Genomic DNA, 12040 nt, shown 5'->3' on the forward strand with positions numbered 1-12040 from the left:
TGATTAGTCAGCATAACACCACAGATTGTCCAGTGAAGTTTACTGTTAGGATGGATCAAGTTAATATTGATTTTCTCGATGTGCAAATCACTAAGAGTGATAATGTTTTGTCCACGTCTGTTTTCACTAAAACCACTGACCGTAATACTATGCTTCATATGCATAGTTGTCATCCGATGAGTCTTAAACTCGGTCTTCCATATTCTCAGCTGCTGAGGATAATGCAGATTACTAGTGATCCTTTGACAGCAGACTGTCAGATGAATGCTCTGATTGAGAAATTTATATTACGTGGTTAGATTCGTACTAACTTATTTGAAACCAAGAACCGGGTGTTAGCACTAGATAGGTCCAATCTATTGGTGAAGAAACCTAAATCCACCATTGATAAGAAGCTACCTTGGGTCAATCAATTTAATGTGAGGTCGACTGATATTGGTAAGATTGCTAAGAAACATTGGTCGATTATTCAAACTGACCATAGTTTACCTTTACAGGATACTACGATTATGCCCAGCTATTCAAGGGGGAGTAACTTGCGCGACCTCCTTGTCAAGGCTGACATCACATTAGGGAAATCTGGCCAGCATTTCTTATCAAAGAAAAGACCAGGTTGTTTTAAATGTTCATGCGTTACTTGCAGATACCTGATTTCAGGCAGTACTTTTAATCATCCACATTCAGGTAAAAAATATCAAATATTACATCATTTGACCTGTAATAGTACGCATGTTATATATCAAATCCTGTGTCCCTGCGGCTTATCTTACATTGGTAAGACCCAGTGTAAGTTTAAGGAGCGTATGGCTATGCATCGCTCCAGCATTAGATCAGCTTTGTTAAGCGGGACGAGCGAACAACCTGTCGCTCATCATTTTGCTATACATAAACACAATCTTGCTAGCCTACGCTATCGCATGATAGATCACATTCCAACACTTAGGAGGGGGGGTAATCGGGGCCGCCTATTGCTTCAATGTGAAGCTAGGTGGATCCATCGCTTGGATGTCATTTCTCCCAGAGGCTTAAATGAATCTAATGTACTGTCATGTTTTTCATTTCTTAATTAAGAATGTTGTTATGACATATTTTTATGATAAGGTTCCTGCATTCTTGTGCTTATGTTTTGATATAGGAATTGATATTGATTTGATATTTAGGCTAATTGATTGTTCTAATGTATTCATTATTCCTGATCTTTCTTCTACTCTAGTGCGTTAGTTTTCATGTTTACTGCTGTTGCTTGGTGATGGGCACTACATCACATGCCCGCGACCCTGCGTGCGTGATGACGTCATTCAAAGCCGACACCGGACGGGTTGCTGGTCCCACTTTCGGCATGGCTTTCACATGTGGTGTTACAGTATTTAAGGTAAGATCATTATTGTTTGTATTGTTATCCTGAAGATAGTACACACTGGTACTGAAACGTTGATGTAATTCGACATATTTGTCTTGTCTTTTTTTGAAGAGAGTGCCGCACCTCTGCATTACCTTATCTTATATTTGTGAAGGCACCTCCAAAGTTATTATTTGTTGTTGGGAGTGCCGGACCTACCCTGGATGTTATATATATATATATAAATAAATAATACTAGCTGAAGTAAGGTTTTAAATCTTCAAGTTATTAAGTTAGGCATCCCAGACCAATTGCCGCCTCATTGTTAAGTTTTCATCCAAATCCATCCAGTGGAAGACCCAGAACAGGCTCCCTGGGTCAAAGTTCTGCCCAGCGTACACCAACGGGAGATCTGACGGGACCTTAACCCCTCTAAAACCTGGCCAAGATCCAACTGTACCACCTCACGTTGGTTTCATCCCATAAGATGCAGGGTTGTCCAAATACATAACCGGACAAACAAACAGACCAATGAATTTTAAATCTAAGATATATATATATATTTATTTCTAGACATAAGTCAATGTAACTTCCTTTTCACACGTTGGACCCGGGTCATAAATTGGTTGTTTCCTAAGGTAATGCAGGTTATTACAAAAAGACAATCGTGGAGCTACAGTAGCTAGAGTGAGGGTCCTAGACCCTTAGTTAATACTTTTTGATGTATGAATCAAGAGTCTGTGAATTACTCCCTTTCAGGAAATGTTAATCCAGGTCTAACATATTTAGTAAACTTGCTATCGGATATTTTATTCAAGTATAATGGTAACTTTGAGGAGACAGGATACTTGATATGTCAATCTAGCTGTGACCTAAACCACTTCAAAGGCTAATAGCTGTGAAGTTCTGAATTTACATACAGGATAATTTTAATGCTGCGGGCTGGCCACAAACATAGCGATGTGCTGACGAGCAGCCGATGTGTACGATGTGCCGTGCACTCTCCGTGGGAGCTCCCCGGCAGTCGTGAGCACGATTTAGTCCAAAATACTGCCAATTTGACTTCCAATCTCACGATCCATCGGATCGTACGAATCGTGAGTTTCATATTGACCAAAAACAAGAGAAAAGGCTCTTCATGATTGGTGGGAAATTTAAATAATAATAACAAAGGGAGGGGCTAGGCATGGTATTTAAATAGCAGCCACCATTTTAACCCTGTGCACATTGTGCTCTGCTACTAGTGAGGCTAGGTTTATACCAGCTGAAAGCTGTACATTGCTACTGTGCTCTGCTTTGTATTTGGCTTTTACAAAGTATCTTCTACCTGCAAGTGTGTGCAACTGCATTCTATCCTGTTCCTGAATTCTGTGCTGATGCATCCCTATCAGTATAAAGTGTTGGTTGCTCAAGCTGGGGTCCAGTTGATCCAGGAGAGGGCCCAGCGAAGGAGAAGAACATGCTGGACCAAAGAGTGGCTGCAGCAAAGGGATACCCGCTCTCACATGTCCCTGTTGATGGAGAGCAAGGACAATAACCCGGACGACTACTTCAACTACCTGCGCATGGATGACGCCACTTTCCAGGAGTTGCTGAGTATGCTGACCCCCCACATCTGGAGGCAAGACACAAGGTGGCGGAGGGCAATCCCTGCTGAAGAGAGGCTGGTGGCTACCTTGAGGTACCTGGCTACAGGAAGGTAATTTGAAGACCTGAAGTTTGGGACCCTTATCTCACCTCAGTCCGTCATCATTCCAGAGACCTGCAAGGCTATCGTTAAAGTGCTGCAGTACCAGTATTGCAAGGTAAGAAAAAAAAAAAAACACTACACATTTGCTTCTTGTAAAAGAAAAAAAGTTTGTTTTTTTTTTATTTTTTTTCCTTCAATTTAACTCTTTATATAACTGTCCCAGCCAATAAGGCTGCATTAACAAAACTGTGCTGCATAGCAGTCATAACATTTGTGTTGCAAGAACAGTAGACTATGTAATTTTAAATATATTACATAAACATGTGTATAAACAGTACAAAACAGTATTATCACCAAATTTTATCAATTCCAATAGGTAGCCTGTTGTATGGTGGGTCAGACATCAGATTGAACAGGCCAATACACACACATGGCACAAGTACAGATTGTGGCCCCGATTTCCAGCAATCTGTACTTGCGCCATGTGTGTAGTGACCTTGTCCAATTAGGGTCATCACCACCATATAGCATACAGCCTGCACCTATTGGGAGTGATGAAATTTGGTGATAGTACACAAGAAGAAAAAAAAAAAAAATTAAGAGTAACGCAGCAAATCCTCCTCTGACTCCACAGAGCATTGTAAACGGTCCAGCTTGTGGTTGGGGTGCTGGGTGGGGGAGTAATCTCCAACTGGGCTGGGGGCGCCTGACATAGGGATTTGGAGCAGGGGATTAAAGCATAGGATCAGTAATATAGGTGGAGTTGTGCAAATTACTTTTGAGGGATCGAATGAGAAGCTCATAGACGAGCCTATGGAAATTTTTGGAAAAGTTGCCGCATCCATTTTTCTCATCTGACTATTAATGTGAGTAGTAAAGTCGTCAATATCACCAGGGGCTTTTTGAAGGATGCTTTCTGCTTTTAGTAGAAACAACTCCTCCTGTTCTGTGGTTTTTTTTTTTTTTTTTGGGGTGGTACCAAGGAGGATGATGCTCCTGGTTCAATGGGTGTGGTAATTGTGGTGAAGTTTTCCACCTCGCTGTCCCCGATCAAAGTTAGGTCCGGCGTGATGGAAAAATCAGGATCTTGGGTGGGAGTCTATATATAAAAAGAAAAACAATATTAAAGTCATGTTTTTCTATAAACTTATTTATCCAGATTCCTAACACTGTGGAAGAGTGGAAGAGCATCGCTGAAGAATTTGAACAACGTTGGAATTCCCCTCACTGCAGAGGAGCCATCGATGAAAAACACATCCGCATCAACCCACCTGCCAACACCGGATCATATTACTACAACTACAAACGCTTCTTCAGCATCGTTCTCATGGCAGTGGTGAATGCCAACTATGAATTTTTGTTTGTGGATGTCGGCAAGAATGGCAGTGCTTCGGATGGTGGGTCCTTCAAACAGACTGCTTTCTACCAGAGACTCACCAACAAAACCCTCCACTTGCCATCACTGGACGAGACAAAGCACGGCCTAAATTACGTTTTTGTTGCAGACTAGGCTTTTGCATTACATGAACATGTGATGAAGCCATTTGTACAGAGGGGCCTGACCAGAGAGAAGAGGATCTACAACTATCGCCTATCCTGGGCATGGCGCATTGTGGAAAATGCATTTGGAATACTCAGCAACCGGTTCCGCATTTTCCACACCACCACAAACCTACGTGTGGAGAAGATAGATTGGGTCGTGATGGCATGCAGTGTGCTGCATAACTTTCTGCGAAGGAAAACTACACAACGAGGACCAGTCCCAGCTAGACCAGAAGATGTAGGAGCTCTGGAGGACATTGCCCAGTTTACATCAATGTCTGCACCAACAAATACAACAACATCAACAGCACGTGCCAAAGGAGTGAGGGAGGAGTATATGGCCTATTTCAACGAACCAGGGGTCTGATTCAGACACGCTCGCAAGTGCAATAATTTCTGCCGCCTCCTGTTCTCCCTCTCACTCGGCCATCAGGACCATTGACTGCTCTTGTTCACTTATGAAACTTATAAGGTCATAGTACCAGAGTGTTGGCTGGTACACGTCATCACTGCCTGACCCGGAACTTTTGGAGTCATCTACTTTTCGTTTTTCTTTTATATACACAGTACGCAAGTTCTGTATTTTGTGTCGTACTGCTTTAAGGTCAGCATCCGCAATTAACCTTTTTGTGTACTCCAAAACGACATTCAATGCTGCCAATTTTGCCAACTTGTGGTGGTACTGTCGACAGGATATCCTCCATAGACACTCCTTTTCCTGGAGGATCTCTACAAACTCCCGTTCACTATCCATGGACATTGCTAGGAGGAAAAAAAAAGAAAATTTTAATAATCCACAAATGTGAATTGTTTTGTACATTTTTAATGTATAGGTTTACATTTTTAAAGATTTTTGTATATTTTATTTGTTTTTATATATTTTTACAGGAATTTAATGTTTTTTTAAAATGTATTTTAACATGTTTTTTCCCCAGGGATGTTTTGTGTTTTTACATGTATTTTAACATGTTTTTTTTCCAGGGATGTTTGTCTATGTATTTTAACATGTTTTTTTTTTTACTGGGATGTAGTGTCTATTTATATGTATGGTAATGTTTTATATTTGTGGTTGCAATATATTTGTTTATGTTGGTGACATACATTGGTTTAGGGTGGTATATTCAAACATCATAAACTAATGTATCATGCAACAAAAACAAATTTTATATATGTACTGATTTTGTTGTAATGGTTTAATATTTTTTGTTAAACTAAATTTTTTTAAATCAATTTATAAAATTGGAGTGATTTTTTTATGCGGTTATTTTATAGGTGTCATGTGACATTGGTGGGTAGCACACATTGGTGAGCAATGGGAGGTTAATGCATGGCCCAGCCACCGCCCGCCTCATTACGGCTGGGTCAGGCATTTAGAAGTGGCTGACACACATTGATGGGTAGGTGGGTGGCACACATTGGTGAGTAGTGGGAGGTTAATGCATGGCCCAGCCACTGCCCGCCTCATTACAGCAGGCGGTGGCTGGGTCATGCATTTAGAAGTGGCTGGCACACATTGGTGGGTAATGGGGTTGCATTAAATACAGTACCAATACTTACCAAACTCTGGTAACCCAGACTTCACTGTGTAGGCTCTATCGTACTTCCTCCTTCTTGTAGCCACGATGCTGCACATGATGGCGATTGGGCGTGTACAGGGTCCTGTCAAATTCCCCAAAGTCCCTGAATCGGGAGATACATCATGAGTAAAAAAAACCTCACTATTTGGATCAAATCGTGTCCCAGATTTGCAAATCTGGCCTACAGCACGCCAGATCTCAAGATGTGAGGTGCAACGAGTGAGGACGCGCATCGGCATCATGATCAGGAGTAGAACTTCACGATTTGGCCATATTTTACACGATTTGTCCTCACGATTCATCGAAATAGTCGAAATTGGGTAAAAAAATCGGCATGTGTGGGGCCAGCTTTAGGCTTACACAGCTTTAGATCAGAGGCTGCATTTAGCTCTGATGGTTGGGCTATTAAGTTCTATTCACTCTTTATCGAAGGCTGCCAACAAGATTACTTTAGTACTGCTGGTTAGACTTTATCTCTAGAAAAGAGGATTCAGTACCTGTATCTTGTAGACAGCAGCAATGATCATCAGCTCACAGATCCAGGTAGTGCTTCACTATTACCGACTTACCTGGTACAGTTGCATGGGCATTTGCTGACACGGTCGCATCCCATGAGACCTTGGCGTCCTGCTTTGGTTCCAGTCTGTTATGGAGGGTATCCTTCTCCTCCTACAGCCCCAGATAGTGGTATCGGAATTTATGACTGCTAACATCACTCCAGAAATTGCACCCCAGAATACCATGTAAAAGGCACTCTGGGTCGCTTGCGCTAAAAAAACAAATGTGTGAAGAGAGCAACATAGTCCTCCACAAAACAAATATGTTAATCTCTGCTTCTGTAGACAGCAGCAGGAGGCAGTGATGATTAGTCCCCCAGCCCTGACACGCTCCGGTGTGCTCTGCATTAGGGGGGGGGCAATGGCAGAGGGCAATGCTGGGAGAATATTTTGCCATTTAGCGGTAAGGGGATGGGTGACAAAAGTTTTATATTGACCCATGGTGGTGGGGGGGGTAGTAAAGGAGTTTTTTTACAAACATATATGAGTACACATGGGTGGTGGGGTACTAAAACAGTGGAGGCCTATAGACACCTATAAATGGGGGAGATGTGCTAATGGTGATCACTTCCCTAGAGGGGGCGGGGGGGGGGTTATTGCAACTAGGTATCTTTTGTTATTGGGGGATCCTTAGGCACTGGAGGGTGGGATGGAATTTTACAAAAGGGGCCTATGACATGGGATGGTGGCACTCAAATTTTTTTTCCATCAAATATTTAAATATATATTTTTTTATATATTCTAAGCTTCATTAAATTAAAACCCAACAATTTCTGAGCTTATTTTGTTCATAGGACGGCTGCAATCTATTCTCTAGTTTCTCTGCAATGCCCACCGCAGCCTAATCTCACCAAGCACAGCTCTGGCACCTTCTCAGCTACCAGCCAATGCTGCACAGCAGCTGTTCTCTCAATCAGCGAGTCCCCCTCACACTACACTAAGTCAGTCCCGGCTTCTTAAATAAGCTGAGGGTTGTGCCACCTCCTTTCCCGCCTGAGGCATTAAAACCTGCTCATCTCCCAGTAATTGGTCCTAGTGCTGTCTACCCTTCAACAGGACAGTTTGGCGGGGGTTCAGGGGAGCCACTATATTAATACAGTGAAACTAGAAAATTTAAAATGTTACTTCCTGTAATTATTATGGGGTATTATTTGAAAATTGTTGCCTGGAGGTGGTCACTAGCATATATCTATTTCTTATTACTGCTAAAACTCTTGACTTTCGTCGCTGAAATTTATTCTAGTAGAAATTCTGGAAGTCTGCCTCCCACTTTCAACTTCACTGAAGAGTGTACCATTTTGGCATCATGGTTAAGAGGGTCAGTAAGATCCACAAAATACCTTCCCCTTTTGCTGGCGGAAGAATTGCCTTAATGTACCGGGCAGTGCCAGGTCTATGTAAAGTCCCAATGGATTACGTTAGAACAAGGTGGAAGAAAAGTACAGGTAAGTAACAGAGGGATACTACTATTCTTGTTCCTTGTAATGGGGTTTTATGCTAAGCCATTTGAAACCCTATGTACATCACCGACAGGTTTAAAAGCACCCTCCAAATCGCTGATTTGTAAATCCGGTGGTTTGGAGGTCAATATCCATTATTTAACAGTGCCGTAACTATGGTGGTGCGATCTGTGCCATGGCACCGCAAGGCAGTGGGCGCTGTTTGAGCCTGTCCGATTCCAGTTTATTCTCCTTCTCACTTGTAGATTCAACTTCTTTTATCCCCAGCAGCTCCTGGCCTCCCCTATCTCTTCCCTGGCCCTTCCCCATGAGGCCATGGCCCTTTTTTGGGTGCACTATCTTATGTCCTTATTTAAAAGATGCTCTTTCTGGCACAGGGCACCCAAAAGTCTAGTTATGGCTCTGAATTAACAGATAGCATTAAAAACCCATAATAAGTTTGGAGTCTAATGAAGATGAAGCTAAGCCATCATCAGATAATATAGGTGCATCAGAATAATCTTGCAGAAAGGAAAATCTTTGTTAAAAAGTATCATCAGCCTCTGGGCCCGATTCAGACCCGCTCGCACGCAGCCGTCAGTTGCCAAAGTGTGCAAATCCTGCGATCGCACGGCAAGACATTAGCACGCCCACTATGTATTGGCGTGTGATCACGGTGTGTATTTAGATGCCCACAAGCCTGTCATAAGACGCCCACTTTCCCTTAGTAATACACGTCATCTCCAGGAAGTGTATTCAACAAATCGGTAAAAATCGGACCCATACGCGTGGCTGACCATACCCTACCGCAAGCACGAGTGCTTCAGTGTGTAATTCAGCCATGTGACATTATGACCCTGCGTCTGAATTATGCACGCCTGAAACGGCGTTCAGATGCAGACACGCCAGCGTTCGCACCACCACTCCGTTTCCATCGACCAACCCCCGTCACCACCCACAAACGGCTCATCCTGCCACTCATCCTAGCGAGGAGTCTATATACAGGGTGCAAACGATTCCCGATTACATGGACTACTTTGCGCATGTGCACTGCATCTTATACAAATGCGCAGATTGCAAACATCGGCAGGCTATGTGCGAACGCAGCCAGGGTCTGAATCAGGCCCTGTTCATTAGAAATGCAGTTAGTGCAATTCTTTATTTACTCTCAGACAGCTTTTGGTAACAAACAGCACAATTGAAGGTGTTTAACTTGGTTTTAATTGTATCAGATGCAATCCTTTCCTTAGTACTGTAAATGCTACTATTAGCTAAAATATAACAGTAAAGTTTCTAAACATATTGGGCCTGATTCAAAGAGAGACGCTAATCCAAGGTTCATACAGTTCAGCAATTATCGTCCATGTGTCTGAGTTGCACTGCACATGCGTCAAGGTACAATACCATAGTTGCTCAGAGCAACTTTTCATTCAAAGGGTCCATTTGGGAGAGGTAACGGGAAGTGGCATAGATAAAGTGGTTCCGACGTCTCAGTTTAGTCAGCCATTCTATGCGACCATAGGGCAACTGAGACGGCCGATAATCTAATGATCTGCGACAGTGGCTATGTATTTGTACACAGTTGCTTGAATTTGCAATTGTACAGGTGGGTGTTTCAATGCGGATATCGGCATCTGCATATTTTCGCACATCCACTGCGTACAAGATTACAGCTGTGATTGCATTAGCGTACATCTCTGGAAGAGGCCCACTGCCTGGTGATCACTCTGTTCTTGCTAGGAACAGTTTTCTTCCATGGTGTACACCTGGGAATGTTTCAAGTGCTGCAACAGACTGCAAAACAGAACAGAGACTGTAGCTGGATCTCCAAGCTGTCATTTGTTGACTACTTTGGAGCTCCAACTACAGTGGTCAAAATGGTCCAGTGATGCCTGCAAATGCATGTAACATCACCACACTTTTTGCCATAATGCGCTTGTCTTAAAAGTGCATAGAGAAATTGAGCAATATATCAAATGATGAAGTTCCATGGGAAAGCATCACTTCATCAGTCTGTTTTGGCATCATTCCCACAAGTAGTACTCCCAATGGTACATATTGTGCATGGGACTGCAAGAAGGGAGCTTATGAATCCTCTGGTTCACTTTGCAACGGTCCAGATGTTGCTAACCCCCAAAACTACAAGCCCTGTCTAGCCTGACTCTAGGACAAAAGAGAGGACAAAGGTAGGGAGGTGTGTTTATAATAAATGAGATATATATATATATATATATTATACACACACACACACACACACACACACACACACACAGTCTGACCTCTTTGCGGTCCGGACTCTAGCAGGGTTAGGCAAACTGTGGCACTCCAACTGCTGTGGAATTACACATCCCAATATGCCCTGCCATGTTTTTAGCATTCCCTAGCAGGAAAACTGTGCCAGAGCATGCTGGCAGGTGTAATTCCACAGCAGCTGGAGTGCCACAGGTTGCCTTCCTCTGTTCTAGCAAAAAGGAGATTGGGTGGTGCAGGAAACGCAATGGTATAGGGACACAATAAAATACAAATATTGTTTATTGCAACTGGTAAATCAATAGACGCTCCAAAACAGGGCAATAACTAGTATCAAAAAATTAAATTATAGACAATGCAATATAAGAATAAACATACCTAGATGTGTACATTTACATGTGTAAATTAAGCATAATAGATCAGAGTGCTCACCAAACATTAACAGTATCATATTGCAGAACAATGCTAGTAGGTGAAAGTCTTCGTTTGAAGTGAATCAATAAGTGGGACGCTCTTCTAAAATGTAACATTGTATCCAAATATAGCATATGTAGCCAACAGTTGCTGTGTATCCAATTGAAGAGTAGCTATGGATTGTGATGCACACTCGGCAATATGCGCAAAACAACTAGCATGTAGCAAATATGGTAGATGGACCAGGTGGTACCAGGCACAATGAAAGGATCCTAAAAGGCTGAGGTGGTTGTGGGACCGCTGCTCCTGCCCGCTGTAATGTAGCTGTGTGGTCCGGACCGGCTGCCAGCCAAGTCACTGGCTCCAACACGTAAGGCCGTGTAGTATAAGCCTGCCAATGTAAACTGGGAGCACTATTGCATACTGTGAATTGGGTGCATTGTGTGGCATATTGTGAACAGGGGGAAAACGAGTGACATAATGTGAGCTAGGGCATTATTATGGGTGTCTCTCCCCAGAGGCTTTGTAGGGCTCTTCAAAATGTTGCAATGGGGCACAAACAGATCTAGGACTATACTGTGATTATGTATTAAACAATAACAACATTAAGTCACCTGTAAATACACCAGATTGATCCATATGAATACAAATTTAAGACTTAACATGTGACTTCTGATAATAAATGGATAGATAAATGTATACCTGCCTTACAACTGCATCTTGGAAGGTGGAAAATATAACAAGGCTGTGAATCATGTGGGACCAAGCAGGGAATGACTAATTAGACCACTAAAGGGAGCAAGCTGTCTTCACAGAATGCCTAGTTGTTTTACACGCTCCCCATGTTTTCTCTAACACAGTACATTTAGCAATGGTTTCATTAGCAACATGACCAAGTACTTAGTATGCATAGTAGTGTCATGCAACAACTAATGAGGTGAATTAGCACCAATATATGTTACTCAGCAACTCCAACAACACTTTTTGTATTAAACATAAAAATAAGTATTGATCTTGTCCGTCAGAGCAGGACCACTGATTACCCTCCGTCACAAACCTTATTGCACATCTTCATTTGTGATATCACAAAAATGTACATGATACACTTCATGACCAGGAACTTCTGCCCTAGGTCACATCCATAGGAGGAGCCTGTACAGATACAATAGTGAAATCATTGCAGTTAGAGAGAATTGGAGAATCGGAATCAATTTTCCAACGTGGATGACGTT

General features: G+C 42.4%; 1 protein-coding gene across 1 annotated transcript; it reads right to left on the minus strand.

Annotated features, from left to right (window-relative positions):
- Positions 1 to 3226: 3226 nt before the first annotated feature.
- LOC148535225 (uncharacterized) lies at positions 3227 to 9915 on the minus strand. Its single transcript, XM_088464412.1, has 2 exons — positions 6129 to 9915; positions 3227 to 5333 (listed from the first exon to the last, which is right to left on the minus strand). Exons 1-2 carry the CDS (start codon positions 6448 to 6450, stop codon positions 4990 to 4992), a joined length of 666 nt encoding a protein of 221 aa, XP_088320538.1. The 5' UTR covers positions 6451 to 9915; the 3' UTR covers positions 3227 to 4989.
- Positions 9916 to 12040: the final 2125 nt, after the last annotated feature.

This window comes from Taudactylus pleione, unplaced genomic scaffold (assembly GCF_031769625.1).
Source record: "Taudactylus pleione unplaced genomic scaffold, aTauple2 ptg000054l, whole genome shotgun sequence".
Taxonomy (NCBI): domain Eukaryota; kingdom Metazoa; phylum Chordata; class Amphibia; order Anura; family Myobatrachidae; genus Taudactylus; species Taudactylus pleione.